Source organism: Macaca fascicularis, chromosome 20 (genome assembly GCF_037993035.2).
Source record: "Macaca fascicularis isolate 582-1 chromosome 20, T2T-MFA8v1.1".
Classification (NCBI taxonomy): Eukaryota; Metazoa; Chordata; class Mammalia; order Primates; family Cercopithecidae; genus Macaca; species Macaca fascicularis.
In genome coordinates, this window is record NC_088394.1 from 2,554,241 (window position 1) to 2,570,389 (window position 16,149).

Genomic DNA, 16,149 nt, shown 5'->3' on the forward strand with positions numbered 1-16,149 from the left:
CTCGGCCTTCAGCAGAGGAGGACCCTGGAGGTGGGGGTTGGGAACCAACCTGGGCAGTCCCTGGGCGGGTGGGAGGGTGCCAGGCGCACCTGGGCCAACAATGCCAGTGCCCTGAGGGGGTAGAGAAGACCGACGCCGGGGGCATCTGCAGGGGGTGCAGCTTCCCACGCTAGACTGACGGCCTGCCTGGGGCTCACTCCTCACCCCACCTCAGCCTCACCCTGGCTGCCTGGAACACGCCCCTCGGGACACTGCCTGGTCCTCAGGGCGATGCCTCGAAGAGGAGGGGTGATATGCAGAGCTCCCGGGGATTTGAGTTGGTGTCATCATTCCTGGGGGATGTCCTGCAGGGAGCCCGAGGGGCAGCTGCAGGAACCAGGAAGACACACCGGTGGGGGGCAGTTGGCCAGGGCGGTGGCAGGGCAGGACCCGGACGGGGGCCCTGGGCGTGGCTGAGCCGGGCAGGACAGAGGCGAGGAGACCAAGGCGCGCCCTAGGCAACGCCGTCCCCCCGCCCCCGAGCCAGGTGGTTTCTTTTCAGACGGTCTCGCTCTGCCGCCCAGGCTGGAATGTGGTGGTGCAATCTCGGCTCACGGCAGCCTCTACCTCCCGGGCTGCAGCGATCCTCCTGCCTCAACCTCCCTAGGATCACAGGCATGGGCTGCCATGCTCGGCTAATTTTTTTTATTTTTTATTTGTAGAGATGGGGTCTCTCTTGTGTTGCCCAGGCCGGTCTCTTGAATTCCTGTGCTCAAGCGATCCACCCGCCTCGGCCTCCCAAAGCTCTGAGACCACAGCTGTGCGCCGTGCACCCAGCCCCCTTCCCTGGCTTCACGCTCGCAGTCACGCACCGTGCCTGTTAAGATTCAATTGCCTTTGCCTTTAATTGATGACAGCTGGGGGCCGCCCTGCCTTCCACCCCAGTCAGGCCCTTGTGTCTTTCAGCAAGTGCACGGCGTGGGGCCGCATGCCTGCCAGGCCCCTGAGGACACTGAGGACCTGTCCCCAGCACAGGGTGAGCCAGGCGGGGGCCCGAGTCCGGGGCCCTGGTCAGCAGGGAGCGAAGTGGGCCTCGCCGAGGTCCCGCAGGTCGAGCCCCGCGACCTCAGGTGGGCTGGTGCAGGTGATGTTGTTGTAGGTGTACACGGGGGGTTGGCAGTCGTCCCCCTCACAGATGGCCTGGACGAAGCGGGGCACGGCACTGGGGTTCTGCAGGGCAAAGTCCCATAGCGCCTTGAGGGGGCAGCTGCAGTCCCAGGGGTTGCCCTCCAGCCACAGGCGCTCCAGGCCAGGGGGCTGCGGCGTGAAGGTCCGCAGTGAGTTGTTCCTGAGGTTGAGGTAACGCAGCCGCCCCAGCGGTGCCAAGAGGCTGCCGGGCAACGCCTCCAGGCGGTTGTGCGAGACGTCCAGCCAGAAGGCCCGCTGCAGGGGGCCCAGGGCATCCGCCGGCAGCTCCGCCAGGCGGTTGTGGGAGAGCAGCAGGTACTCCAGCTTGCCCAGGCCCTGGAAGAGCTGGTGGGGCAGGTGCGTGAGCTGGTTGGAGGTCAGGTCGAGCTCCAGCAGCTCCGCCAGCCCCCACAGGCTCTGCTCCTCAATGCCCACGAGGCCGTTGTCCTTGAGGAAGAGGCGGCGGAGCCCTGAGAGGCCGGCGAAAGTGTGTGGGCGGATGCGGCCCAGGCAGCTGCCCTCCAGGTGCAGGCTGTGCAGCTTGCCCAGGCCCCGGAACACCTGCTCCGGAAGGTTCCGGAGACAGTTCCCAGAGAGGTTCATGACCGCCACGTTGGTGAGGCCGAGGAAGGCGCCCACCTTGACCTCCTGGAGCTGGTTGTGGTCCAGCGTGAGCACCTCGAGTTGCCCCAGGCCCTCAAAGCTGCGCTCGGCCAGCTGCCGGATGCGGTTGTGGCCCAGCTGCAGCTCCTCCAGAAAGTGCAGGTCCTCGAAGGTGCGGGGCCGCAGGCTGGCGATGGCGTTGTGGGACAGCCGCAGCACGCGCAGGCCCAGCAGGCCGGGGAACGTGTCCTCCAGGAGGCCAGCCACGCGGTTGTGGGACAGGTCCAGCCATCGCAGTGCCTTCAGGCCCAGGAAGGCGCCCGGGGCCACGGCAGCGATGAGGTTGCGGTCCAGGTAGAGCTTCTGGAGCCGGGGCAGCTGCGCGAACACGTTGGCCTTGATGGCCCGCAGCGCGTTCCTGCTCAGGTCCAGCTCCCGGAGCTCGGCCAGGCCGCTGAAGAGTGCGGGCTGCAGGTAGGCAAGCCTGTTGCCCGCCAGCACCAGCTCACGCAGGCCGCCCAGACCACGGAACGCCGCATCGGGGAGCACGGCCAGGCTATTCCAGCCAAGGTTGAGGTCCCAGAGGTTGCCGAGGCCCTCAAAGAGCCCGTCCTCCAGCCTGCTCAGGCGGTTGTTGCTGAGGCCCAGCGAGGCCAGCGCAGGTGTGTGCGCAAAGGTGCCGACCGCCAGGCTGCGCAGCTGGTTCCGCTCCAAGTGCAGGTGGCACAGGTTCTCCAGGCCCAGCAGTGCCTGCGGCTCCAGGCTGCCCAGCTGGCCGCCCTGCAAGTTGAGGAAGGCCAGGCTGGAGAGGTTCCGGAAAGCCGCCGGGGGGATGGACGAGAGGTTGTTGCTGTCCAACCACAGGGCTTGGGTGCCGCCCGGGATCCCGTCAGGCAGGCGCGTGAGGTTCCTGGAGCTGCAGAAGACGCTGAGCTCATTCGCCTCCTCATCGTAGCTGCAGGCACAGGTGGCCGGGCACGCTGGGCCCTCAGCTTCCCCCGGCGTTCCGGGCTCTGCTCCCTCCAGGCTGCGGGGGCCGAGTGCCACCCAGGACAGCAGCAGCAGCGCCAAGGCCAGGCCTCCTGCGGGGGGAGAGGCTTGGGGAGGCGGCCCGAGGAGGGCTCTGCCCGAGTGAGCCTGATACCAGCACAGCCGGAAGCAGTGCTCAGGTGTGAACTGAGGCTCGAGGTCATCCGCTGAGATGCGAAGAAGCTGGTGAGCCCCACAGGTTCTCCGGCCCAAAAGCTGACGCTGCGCTCCCCACCCCATGGGACGGAGGAGTGGCCACCCCGCCCCGCCCCGCTGCACAGACGCTGAGGGCTGGCTCTCTAGCTCTGCGCAGGCCACGTGGGCTCGGCCAGGCTGGGTCTCGGGCTGTCTGGCATGTGGCAGCCGCTCCCCCAAGGCAGGCACTTGAGCCAGGCCAGGATGCCACGTTGGCCTAGAGGAAGGGAAGGGAACTGAGCCATTGGCCAAGGTCCGGCCATTTTCCGAACATTCTGGAGTAGGTCTGGGTGGGCACTCGCTCACTGCCCTCAGAGGCTGGACAGGGAGCTGGGCACCTCCTGCCCCAGTTAGGTCCCCTCAGCGGGGTCTCACCTGCCTGCATCCAGGTCTTGAGTGCTGTGGGGGGGACCGGGGCACCGCTGTTGGGGGACAGGTAGGAACCCCGCACCGTCGGTCACCGAGGCTCACATTGCCTTTCAGGACAAGGGGCCACAGGCCTCACAGACCCGGCCAGCAGCCTCCCAAGCAGTGATGACCAAAACCTCCCCTGTACAACCCCCGCATCCTCAGAGGGTATGGAATCACTGGGACGGTGGCAGGGACAGCGAGGTGGGGTCCCCCGACCGCCCTTCTGCCGTGATGGGTTGGGGGTGGCCTGAGCCAGCTCTGAGCTCAGCTCAAGCTTGGGGGTGGCCAAAGCCACAAGGGGTCACCCCATAGAGACAGTGGGGTGTGAGCCAACATCTCCTGCCTGGGCTGGGCCCACGACGCAGGCTGTGAGGGGCACCTCCCGTTGCTGTGCCCGCTGTTTTGGGGGCTGAAGGCTCCGGCCTGTGCCTGGTTCTCCTCCCCTGCACTGCCGCCAGTGCCCTTAGGGTGAAGGACAGGACACAGACCCTCTGGTGCCAGGCACAGCTGCATCTCCCTGCCAACCCCAGCAGATGCATTTCCGACTATGGGCTCCCCAGTCCCTGGCGGGGGGACTTCCTGGGGGTCACCCCTAGCCTCTCCCCAGTGGGCTCAGGGTCACAGACTGGCCACCCCCAGAGCAGGTGGCGGGGCGCTTGGGGGCCTCACCTTTCCTCAGGGCCATCCTGCGTGCAGGGCAGGCCGCAGGCAGGCAGCAAGGGAGGGTACGTCTGCTGCGCCGGCCACCCCTGCCCTCTGGATTTCCCCACTGCGGGGCAGCCCGCGCCTGTCACCTGGCTGACCCAACCCAGCTGGCCCTGGCTCTGTTAACCCCCTCGTGCCGGGCAGCCGGTATCGGCCCGGAGCCCTGGGGTGCAGACAGTGCAGGGGGTGAGGGAGCTTCTGTCGGGGTCTGAGGTGGGCTGTGATGTGGTCCTGGGGGCGGATGGCCAGTGCCCGGGCCCCATGCAGGGCTGACGGGGGAGGGCTGGGCAGCGAGGTTGGGGTGGGGACCTCTTGCAGCAACCTGGGAGAGGCTGGGGCTTGAGGCAGGTTTGGGGAGTCCAGGACTTTATCAGCTCCTGTTGCGGGCAGGGTGCCCCTCGGGCAGCTCCTGGGGTCTTGACCCCACCCCTGGCCTGAGCAGCCAGCCCATGTGGGACTCAGGGGCTGCCTCCCCTTCCCCGTGCCCCACCCAGCCGTCCACCCGCCCTCCCGGGGGTTCCCTAAAGCCTGGGTGGGAGCTGCCATTTGTTCTTCAGGCCCATGGTGCTGTCCAGGGCCCAAGCTCGCCCCACCTCTCCCGTGACCTTACGGGCGCTGGTGTCTGGCCACTGCCCCGCCCCCAGCCTCTTCTAGGAATGCCTGGCAGGGCTGCAGGCGCCTGTTTGCTTTTGCCCTGCACCATCCTCGGGGAAAGTGTGGGGGTGGCCTGGCCATGGGAGCCGGGTCTTATGCCCCAGACAAGCCTCACCTGCCCCTTGCTGTGCCCCAAGGCTCTGGTGAGGGCCTGGCCGCCCCACAGTCACCGCTCCTGTGCAGAGAGGCCACGGGAATGTGTGCCCAGCCATGTCCGAGGCCACCCCTGGGCTCCGTCTCCACCTGCCTCCCGCGGCCCCTCGCTCCCCTCCACCTGCTCAGACCACTTCCCAGTCAGTCGCTGTCTCCACCAGGGCCTGAGCCGCTGCAGCCCCTCCTCTCCAGGTCCCTGCTGGCCCCTCCTCTGGCTGTCAGCGGGGCCTGCCCATCAGTCCCTCGGCAGTGGGAAAGCGTTCAGGGAAGCGGCCGGGAGGGGCGCAGGTGGAGGCAGAGCCGGGGCTGGAGGAGACCGCAGCTCTCCAGGCCCTACCCCGTCCGCGGCTCCAGCCTCACCTGGCGCGCCCCGTGCAGAGCTGTGGGAAGCCGCCGGCCCACTGTCATCGTCTTCTCTTTATCAAAAATTGATCATTTTCCAGGTGGCGTCTCGGCTCCTCTTCTGAGAAATTATAGATCCACGGGGAGAAAGTCCACACCCAGAAAAACCCACAATCCGTTTACTCAGCAGAAAACGCGGACTCAGCAGGGGCCTGGGGCCAGTGGACCTGGGCGGCCTCTTCTCAGGAGACGTCCCCGTGTGGGGGCCCCTGGCCTGTGTCAGGCCACGCACCACACCTGGGAGCCCTGCACACTCCAGGTGGGAAGGGAGAGTCTGTCCCTGTTCTCCTCCTTTGGGAGAGGCCGAGCGTCGTGGGCAGGCAGAGCCTCACCCGGGTTGCGGCAGCTGGTAAGGGGGCTCCAGGCCTCTTGATTCCTGTGGTAACACCGAGGCCTACACACACATTCAGCCCACTGAGTTCCAGAGGCCCCCATCACTGCCACCACCCCCGATGGCCCCACTGCCCCTGTGGCCTGTTCTGGCTCAAGGCCGGTGGCCTCCCAGGCTCCCGTCTTCAGGCTGCGCAGAGCCTGGCTTTCTGTAGGACAGGACCGGAGGGAGGTGACGCCATGTCTAGGTCAGATCTTGGAATGCATCTGTCCCTGTCCCTCACTGTTTCCAGCAGTGCCAGCGAGTCCTATGGCTCCGCATCCTGAGGGCGCACACCTGTCCACAGTCAGGCCGTTGGCAAGCGGATGGTGGCCGCCACCGTGGAGACCCAGCATCTTCTCTAGCACACGGCCGCAGGGTCATCCGGCCTCGGCCACCGCTGGTTGCCGTATCTTGTCAATTTTCTAGTTAGCTGGCTGATTTCTGATTTGCAAGACACAAGGAAGACCAAAAGCTTTCTGCACGCACACCTGTCAGGGGTGTGGCCGGTGGTCTCTGTCACACTGTGTGGCCTTTCCATCCTCTCACTAGGATTCTGAGTTTTTGGTTTGTTTGTTTTTGAGATGGAGTTTCGTTCTTGTTGCCCAGGCTGGAGTGCAATGGCGCCATCTCGGCTCACTGCAACCTCCGCCTCCTGGGTTCAGGCAATTCTTCTGCCTCAGCCTCCCGAGTACTGAGATTGCAGGCATGAGCCACCACGCCTGGCTAATTTTTATTTTATTTCATTTATTTTTTGAGACAGAGTCTCACTCTGTCGCCAGGGCTGGAGACCAGTGGCATGATCTCAGCTCACTGCAACCTATGCCTCCCAGGTTCAAGCGAGTCTTCTGCCTCAGCCTCCCAAGTAGCTGGGATTACAGGTACCCGCCACTAAGCCCAGCTAATTTGTTGTATTTTTAGTAGACACAGGGTTTCACCATGTTGGCCAAGGTGGTCTCCAACTCCTGACCTCGTGATTCACCCACCTCAGCCTCCCAAAGTGCTGGGATTACAGGCGTGGACCACCATGCCCAGCCCCTAATTTTGTATTTTTAGTAGAGATGGGGTTTCTCTATGTTGGTCAGGCTGGTCTCAAACTCCCGACCTCAGATGATTTGCCCGCCTTGGCCTCCCAAAGTGCTGGGATTACAGGCGTGAGCCACTGGCCTGGTGAGAGTTCCTAATTTTATTTAAGACGATGTTCTGGCCAGGTACGGTGGCTCACGCCTGTAATCCCAGCACTTTGAGAGGTCAAGGCAGGTGGATCACAAGGTAAGGAGTTCAAAACCAGCCTGACCAACATGGTGAAACCCCGTCTCTACTAAAAATACAAAAATTAGCCAGGCATGGTAGCACACGCCTGTAATTCCAGCTACTCAGGAGGCTGAGGCAGGAGAATCACTTAAACCCGGGAGGTGGAGGTTGCAGTGAGCTGAGATCATACCATTGTACTCCAGCCTGGGCGATAGAGTGAGACTCTGTCTCAAAAAAAAAAAAAAAAAAAAAAGATGATGTCCTTTAAACGTTGAGCTTGATTCCTCAAATACCAACGACAAAGATGGTGATACGATTTGACTGTGTTCCCACCCAAATCTCACCTTGAATTACAATAATTCCCACGTGTCAAGGGCAGGGCCTGGTGGAAGTAACTGAATCATGGGGGACGTTTTCCCTATACTGTTGTGGGTAGTGAGTAAGTCTCATGAGACCTGATGGTTTTATAAATGGGAGTTCCCCTGCAGATGCTCTCTTGCCTGCTGCCATGTAAGACCCTGTGCCTTCCGACATGATTGTGAGGCCTCCCCAGCCATGTGGAACTGTGAGTCCATTAAACCTCTTTCCTTTATAAATTACCCAGTCTCAGGTATGTTTATCAGCAGTGTGAGAAAAGACTAATATAGTAAATTATTACTGTAATAATTATTCTTACAGCGGGATACTGCTGTAAAGATACCCAAAAATGTGGAAGTGACTTTGGAACTGGGTAACAGGCAGAGGTTGGAACCATTTGGAGGGCTCAGAAGAGGACAGGAAGATGTGGGAAAGTTTGGTACTTCCCAGACTTGAATGCCTTTGACCAAAATGCTGATGGTGATATGGCCAACAAAGTCCAGGCTGAGGTGGTCTCTGAGAGGAGGAACTTGTTGGAAACTGGAATAAAGGTGACTCTTGCTGTGCTTTAGCAGAGACTGGTAGCATGTTGCCTCTGCCCTAGAGATGTGTGGAACTTTGAACTTGAGAGAGATGATTTAGGGCATCTGGTGAAAGAAATTCCTTTTTTTTGTTTTTGAGATGGAGTCTCGCTTTGTCACCGAGGCTGGAGTGCAGTGGCGTGATCTCGGCTCACTGCAACCGCTGCCTCATGTTCAAGCAATTCTCCTGTCTCAGCCACCTGAGCAGCTGGAACTACAGAAGTGTGCCATCACACCCAACTAATTTTTGTATTTTTAGTAGAGACGGGGTTTCACCATGTTGGCCAGGAGGGTCTTGATCTCTGACTTTGTGATCTGCCCGCCTTGGCCTCCCAAAATGCTGGGATTACAGGCGTGAGCCACTGCACCCAACCAGTGAAAGAAATTTCTAAGCAGCAACGTGTTCGAAAGGTGACCTGGGTGCTGTGTTAAAAGCATTCAGTTTTGTGTATTCACAAAGATACGGTTTGGAATTGGAACTTTAGTTTAAAAGGGAAGCCAACCATAAAAGGCTGAAAAATTTGCAGCATGGTGATGCCATAAAAAAGCCCATTTTCTGAGGAGAAGTTTAAGCTGGCTGCAGAAATTTGCATAACAAGGAGCCAAATGTTAATCACAAAGACAGTGGGGAAAATGTCTCCAGGGCATGTCAGAGGTCTTCAGGGCAGCCCCTCCCATCACAGGTCCCGAGGCCTAGGAGGATAAAAATGGTTTAGTGGACGAGGCCCAGGGCCTTGCTGCTTTGTGCAGTCTTGGGTGCCCTGCCTCCCAGCCATGGCGAAAGGGAGCCAAGGTGCAGCTCCGACTGTTGCTTCAGAGGGTGCAAGCCCCAAGCCTTGGCAGTTTCCAGGTGGTGTTGGGCCTGCAGATGCCCAGAAGTCAAGAATTGAGGTTTGGGAGCTGGGTGCAGTGGCTCACACCTGTAATCCCAGCAGCACTTTGGGAGGCTGAGGCAGGTAGTTCACCTGAGGCAGGTAGTTCACCTGAGGTCAGGAGTTTGAAACCAGCCTGGCCAACATGGCAAAACCCTGTCTCTACTGAAAATACAAAAATTAGTCAAGCGTGGTGATGCGCACCTGTAGTCCCAGCTACTTGGGAGGCTGAGGTGGATCACTTGAACCTGGGAGGCGGAAGTTGCAGTGAGCCAAGATCATGCCACTGCACTCCAGCCTGGGTGACAGAGCGAGACACCATAAGAAAAAAATCGGGTTTGGGAACGTCTGCCTAGATTTCAGAGGCTGTATCGGAACACTTGGATTTCCAGGCAGAAGTGTGCTGCAGGGGCAGAGTCTTCACAGAGAACCTCCGCTAGGGCAATACGGAAGGGAAATGTGGGGTTGGATCCCCCGCAGAGTCCCTACTGGGGCACTGCCTAGTGGAGCTGTGAGAAAAGGGCCACCATCCTCCAGACCCCAGAATGGTAGATCCACTGACAACAGCTTGCACCGTGCACCTGGAAAAGCCACAGACACTTGACATGAGCCTGTGACAGCAGCTGGGAGGGGGGCTGTACCCTGCAAAGTCACGGGGTGGAGCTGCCCGAGGCCTTGGGAACCCACCTCTTGCATCAGTGAGATCTGGATGTGAGACATGGAGTCAAAGGAGATCATTTTGTAGCTTTAAGATTTGACTGCCCTGGGCCGGGCGCGGTGGCTCAAGCCTGTAATCCCAGAACTTTGGGAGGCCGAGATGGGCGGATCACGAGGTCAGGAGATCGAGACCATCCTGGCTAACACGGTAAAACCCCGTCTCTACTAAAAAAAAAATACAAAACCTAGCCGGGCGAGGTGGCGGGCGCCTGTAGTCCCAGCTACTCGGGAGGCTGAGGCAGGAGAATGGCGTAAACCCGGGAGGCGGAGCTTGCAGTGATCTGAGATCCGGCCACTGCACTCCAGCCTGGGTGACAGAGCAAGACTCCGTCTCAAAAAAAAAAAAAAAAACAAAAAACAAAAAAAAAAGATTTGACTGCCCTGTTGGATTTTGGACTTGCATGGGGCCTGTAGCCCCTTTGTTTTGGCCAACTTTTCCCATTTGGAATGGATGTATTTACCTAATGCCTGCACCTTTGATTTTACAGGCGCTTTTTTTTTTTTTTTTTTTTTTTGAGACGGAGTCTCGCTCTGTCGCCCAGGCTGGAGTGCAGTGGCGCGATCTCGGCTCACTGCAAGCTCCGCCTCCCGGGTTCACGCCATTCTCCTGCCTCAGCCTCCTGAGTAGCTAGGACTACAGGCGCCCGCCACCTCGCCCGGCTAGTTTTTTGTATTTTTAGTAGAGATGGGGTTTCACCGTGGTCTCGATCTCCTGACCTCGTGATCCGCCCGCCTCGGCCTCCCAAAGTGCTGGGATTACAGGCGTGAGCCACCGCGCCCGGCCTGATTTTACAGGCTTATAGGCAGAAGGGACTTGCCTTGTCTCAGATGAGACTTTGGACTTGGACTTTTGGATTAATGCTGGAATGAGTTAAGACTTTGGGGGACGGCTGGAAGGGCATGATTGTGTTTTGAATTGTGAGGATATGAGGTTTAGGAGGGGCCGGGGTGGGATGATACGGTTTGGCTGTGTCCCCACCCAAATCTCATCTTGTAGTTCCCATAATCCCCACACGTGTGAGAGGGACCCGGTGGAGAGAGGTGAATCACGGGCTTGGTTCCCTCCGTCCGGTTCTCTCGAGAGTGAGTTCTCATGAGAGCTGATGGTTTTATAAGCGGCTTCCCCCTTCACTGGGCACTCATTTCTCTCTCCTGCTGCCATGAGAAGAAGAACTTGTTTGCCTCTTTTCCCACCATGATTGTAAGTTTCCTGAGGCCTTGCCCGCCTTGCAGAACTGCGAGTCAGTTAAACCTCTTTTCTTTATAAATTGCCCGCTCTCAGGCAGTCCTTCATAGCAATGTGAGAATGGACTAACACAGATGGGAAAATGGCAAAATTCTTAATGTCCTCTAATTTTTATGGTTTCAAGTACTATTTTGTGCAGACACTGTCCTGTTTTCCCTTTTTTTTTTTTTTTTTTTTTTTTTTGAGATGGAGTCTGGCTCTGTCGCCCAGGCTGGAGTGCAGTGGCCGGATCTCAGCTCACTGCAAGCTCCGCCTCCCGGGTTTACGCCATTCTCCTGCCTCAGCCTCCCGAGTAACTGGGACTACAGGTGCCCGCCGCCTCGCCCGGCTAGTTTTTTGTAGTTTTTAGTAGAGACGGGGTTTCACCGTGTTAGCCAGGATGGTCTCGATCTCCTGACCTCGTGATCCGCCCGTCTCGGCCTCCCAAAGTGCTGGGATTACAGGCGTGAGCCACCGCGCCCGGCCCTGTTTTCCCTTCTAATCAGCTTCCTAAGAGGGAGAGGCCAGGCTCAGGGTTCACTGTTCCCATGTGGGGGTTACCATCAGCCTCTGTGCCGTTTAGTGGAAGGACTGTCACTGCCCATCATAAACCAAGCCCATCTAAGCCTGGGCCCCTTTCTGGATTCTTGGTCCCTCTGTCTGTCCACTGCCACGCTCTCTGCACAGTGGTGACTTTTTGGTAAGCTGGAGTTCTTCTTTCTTTCTTTTTGGGGACATGGTCTTGCTCTGTTTCCCAGGCTGGAGTGCAGTGGTGCCATCTTGGCTCACTGCAGCCTCAACCTCCCAGGCTCAGGTGATCCTCCCACATCAGCCTCCCAAGTAGCTGGGACTTACAGGCGTGGTGTGTGCCACCATCCTCAGCTAATTTTTATTTTTTTATAGAGATGGGGTCTCCCTGTCATTTTCAGGAAATTCTCATATCTGGTAGAGTAGGGCCTCATTCTTCAAGAGCATCTTGGCTCTTCCCAGTCCTCTTGTGTTTCCATATAAACCTTGGAAGCAGCTGTTGAGTCTCTAAAACAAAACCAAATCGTGCGTGGCGCTGCGGTCTGTGATGTCTTCCTGCACTGAGTCTTCCAACCTGGGGACATGCAGTATTTCCTCCTTTACCGAGGACTCGTGTCTCTCACGTTTTTCTAGATTTTCTACGATGTGCTCTTGCATGTATTTTTTTAGGTTCTTTTCCTGTATGATTGTTGCTTTTGATACTATTATGCATTATCATTTTTCCTCCTCAATTTCATTTGCTGTTTGTCAGGGCTGGAATTGTTTTCTAGACAGGTTGGGATAACTAAGTATGAAGTAATGTGTTCTCTTTACCCTACGATTCTGTTTCTAAAACAGTTTTGTTGATTTATAATTTACAGAGCACAAAATTCCCTCACTGTAAGTGTGCAGTCGGTGACAGGAAATGCATGCTGTGCGGCCGGCGCTGCCCTCCGCCTTTCCCACATGAGCCGCGTGCTCTGCATCTGGTTTCTTCCCTGGATGCAGGGTTTTGGAGGCTCGTCCATGCCGTGACATGGAGCAATGCTTCATGCTTTACAGCTGAATGATGCTCCGCTCTGTGGCCTCATTTGTTCACGGCTCCTCCTTAGTTGCTGGAGGCTTGGGCTGTTTCCATTTGGGGACACTGTGAAAAATGGAAATCTATTTGTGTGCAAGTCTTTGGACACAGGTTTCATTTTTCTTGGGTACAGTCTTAGGAGTGGAGTTGCTGGTTCATAGCGTTGTATCTCTTTTTAAAAACTTTTCCGGTGTGGGCATACTTTTTTTTTTTTTTAAAGACAGAATCTCACTCTTATCACCCAGGCTGGAGTGCAGTGGCACAATCTTGACTCACTGCAACTTCCACCTCCTGGGTTCAAGCAATTCTCCTGCCTTAGCCTCCTGAATAGCTGAGATTACATGCGCCTACCACCACGCCCGGCTAATTGTTTTATTTTTCGAAGAGACGGGGTTTCACCATGTTGGCCTGGCTGCTCTCGAACTCCTGACCTCAGATGATCTGCCCACCTTGGCCTCCCAAAGTGCTGGGATTACAGGTGTGAGCCCCGACGCCCAGCCACGTGTACTGTTTTACAAAGTAGGCGAGTTTCAGTTGTTCCACATCCTCACCAGCATTTGGTATGTTCCTGTAAGCTATTCCCACTCATGTTTTTCTGTTAACTAGTGATGTCAAACCTCTTCATGTGTTTATTGGCCATTCTAATGTCAGTCTTTGGTGACATAGTCTAAGTTACGCTTTTTGTTTTTATTTTTTTAACATGTACAAAGCTGCTGGATACCCATTTTTAATTGGGTTATGTTGTTGAGTTGTGTAAGACTTTGTGTATTACTTACAACTCTCAGTGGTGGATCAACAAGGAAAAAAAAAAACAAAACTGGCAAATATTTTTCCTAGCCTGTGGCTTCTCTATTTTTTTTTTTTTTTAAAGCTGTCTTTTGGCCCAGTGTGGTGGCTCACATCTGTAATCCCAGCACTTTGGGAGGCTGAGGCTGGAGGGCTGCTTAAGCCCAAGATTTCAAGACTGGCCTAGGCAACACAGCAAGACCCCACCTCTACAAAAAATACAAAAATTAGCCACACATGGTGGTATGCGCCTGTGGTCCCAGCTACTCGGGAAGCTGAGGCTGGGGCTGGAGAATTGCTTGAGGCTGCAGTGAGCCATGATCACGCCACTGCACTCCAGCCTGGGTAACAGGGCAAAGCCTCATTTCAAAAAGAATGAAAAAAAAAAGTTGTCTTTTTTTTTTTTTTTGAGACGGAATCTCACTCTGTCACCCGGGCTGGAGTGCAGTGGCCGGATCTCAGCTCACTGCAAGCTCCGCCTCCCGCGTTCACGCCATTCTCCTGCCTCGGCCTCCCGAGTAGCTGGGACTACAGGCGCCTGCCACCTCGCCCGGCTAGTTTTTTGTATTTTTTGGTAGAGACGGGGTTTCACCGTGTTAGCCAGGATGGTCTCGATCTCCTGACCTCATGATCCGCCCGTCTCGGCCTCCCAAAGTGCTGGGATTACAGGCTTGAGCCACCACACCCGGCAGTTGTCTTTTTAAAGCTCAAAAGTTTTTCATTGTGACAAGTTCCAACTGATTTATTTTTCTCTAACAACTCTTTGCCTAACCCAAGATGACAGAGATGTTCTCCTACAGCTGCTTCTGAAAGTTTGGTGGCTTCAGCTATTATATTTAGGACTGTGATCTCTTCTGAGTTACTTTATGAGGATATGAGGAAGGGTCTCAAGTCACTTCTTCCACAGATATCTAATTGTCCCAACACTATCTGTTAGACTCTCCTTTTCCCAGTTGAAATGTCTTGGCATTTTTGTTGAAAAATCAGACGGCCGGCCGGGCGCAGTGGCTCAAGCCTGTAATCCCAGCACTTTGGGAGGCCGAGATGGGCGGATCACGAGGTCGGGAGATCGAGACCATCCTGGCTAACACGGTGAAACCCCGTCTCTACTAACAATACAAAACACTAGCAGGGCGAGGTGGCGGGCGCCTGTAGTCCCAGCTACTCAGGAGGCTGAGGCAGGAGAATGCTGTGAACCTGGGAGGCGGAGCTTGCAGTGAGCTGAGATCCGGCCACTGCACTCCAGCCTGGGCGACAGAGCGAGACTCCGTCTCAAAAAAAAAAAAAAAAAAGAAAAATCAGACGGCCATGAATACAAGGATTTATTCTAAACTCTGATCTGTTCTTCATACCCTTCCTTACACTACTGTCACACTTGATTTTTGAGACAGAGTTTTGCTCTTGTCGCCCAGGCTGGAGTACAGTGGCACGATCTCAGCTCACTGCAACCTCCACCTCCTGAGTTCAAGCGATTCTTCTGCTTCAGCCTCCCGAGTAGCTGGGAATACAGGCGTGGGCCACCATGCCCGGCTAATTTTTGTATTTTTAGTAGAGATGGGGTTTCACCGTGTTGGCCAGGCTGGTCTCGAACTCCTGACCTCAGGTGATCCACCCACCTTGGCCTCCCAAAGTACTGGGATTACATGTGTGAGCTACTGCGCTCGGCCCCTGCTAGGATCTTAATAGGAACTGCATGGGATCTGTGGGCCCACTTGGGGAGACAGAAATCGTGACAGGAGTCTCCTACCCAGTGAATGTGCATTGTCTTTCCATTTTTCTCAGCAAGCATCTTGTATTTTCACTGTATAAATCTTCCGTTTCCTTCACCAAGGTGGTTCCTAAGTGTGTGCTCTAGTTTCGATGCTGGTGACTGGAATCTGAGTTTTGTGTGGATTGTTCATAGTCTATAGAAAGGTGATGGATCTGTTAACTCTGGATCCCGAGGCCCAGCTGAACTTCCCTGTTCCGGTTGTGTGTGTCCCGTAGGCCTTGCTATGTAGAGAACCCTTGTGCTATGAATAGACACTTTTACTTTTTCCAATGTGTGGTTTTTTTTGTTTTGTTTTTTATTTTTAGCATCTTATTAAACGCCTCGTTCTGCCTTTAGAGGGAACCATTGTCACCCACCATGAACTACGCCACCAGCTTGGGAGGCAGAATAGTGCTCACTGCAAAGATGGCCACATTCTAAGCCCTGGGCCCTGGGATGACGTGAGGCCACACCACCCAGAGGAGGTGCCAATTTCAGGTCAGTTCCCCCAAAATGGAGTAGCTTGGGTTTTCCAGGTGAACCTAGGGAATCGTATGGTCCTTAAAAGCAGAGGAGGAGTTGCCTTGAGGCATGGAGGACTCGGCCTGCTGTTGCTGGCTTTGAAGGTGGCAGGAAGGGCCACGAGCCAAGAGTGCCTCTTGAAAGGATGGGGATATAGAACCTCTCCCAGAGCCTCTGCGGGGAACGCAGCCCTGCCCACACTTTCCTCTTAGTCCCGTGAGACCCGTGTCAGACTACCGACCTCCAAACCGCAAGATACACTCGTGTTTTGGTTCTCGGGTGTGTTTTTTTTTTTTTTTTTTTGAGATGGAGTATTGCTCTGTCACCCAGGCTGGAGTACAGTGGCGCGATCTCAGGTCACTGCAACCTCCACCTCCTGGGTTCAGGCAATTCTCTGGTCTCAGCCTCCCAAGTAGCTGGGATTACAGGCATGCGCCACCACACCCAGCTAATTTTTGTATTTTTAGTAGACACGGGGTTTCGCCATGTTGGCCAGGCTGGTCTTGAACTCCTGACCTCAAGTGATTCACCCTCCTCAGCCTCCCAGTGTTGGGATGACAGGTGTGAGCCACCACATCTGGCCTAAACTTGTGTTGTTTTAAATCACTGAGGTGGTGGTGACCTATCCCAGCAGTGATTGGAACCTAATGCAGACGGCCTTTTCTAGCTGGGGATGTCCCCTTCTCTTCCCGGGTTGTGAGATTCTTTATCAGGAACAGGAGTGGGACTTTTGTACTGTGCTTTTCTGCATTGATTGAGATGGATCTCATGGGTGCTTTTTTTTGGAAACAGGCTCTGGCTCCGTCTC

The 16,149-nt window shown here is 56.0% G+C and overlaps 1 protein-coding gene across 3 annotated transcripts; it reads right to left on the reverse strand.

Annotated features, from left to right (window-relative positions):
- Positions 1–859: 859 nt before the first annotated feature.
- IGFALS (insulin like growth factor binding protein acid labile subunit) lies at positions 860–5,347 on the reverse strand. Of its 3 annotated transcripts, none has more exons than XM_005590898.4 (2): positions 4,880–5,347; positions 860–2,852 (listed from the first exon to the last, which is right to left on the reverse strand). In XM_005590898.4, exons 1-2 carry the CDS (start codon positions 4,974–4,976, stop codon positions 1,051–1,053), a joined length of 1,899 nt encoding a protein of 632 aa, XP_005590955.2. In that variant the 5' UTR covers positions 4,977–5,347; the 3' UTR covers positions 860–1,050. The 3 variants fall into 3 exon arrangements, with proteins under 3 accessions (XP_005590955.2, XP_005590956.1, XP_045238353.1); XM_005590899.4 differs by lacking the exon at positions 4,880–5,347 and adding an exon at positions 4,075–4,163; XM_045382418.2 differs by lacking the exon at positions 4,880–5,347 and adding an exon at positions 3,370–4,163.
- Positions 5,348–16,149: the final 10,802 nt, after the last annotated feature.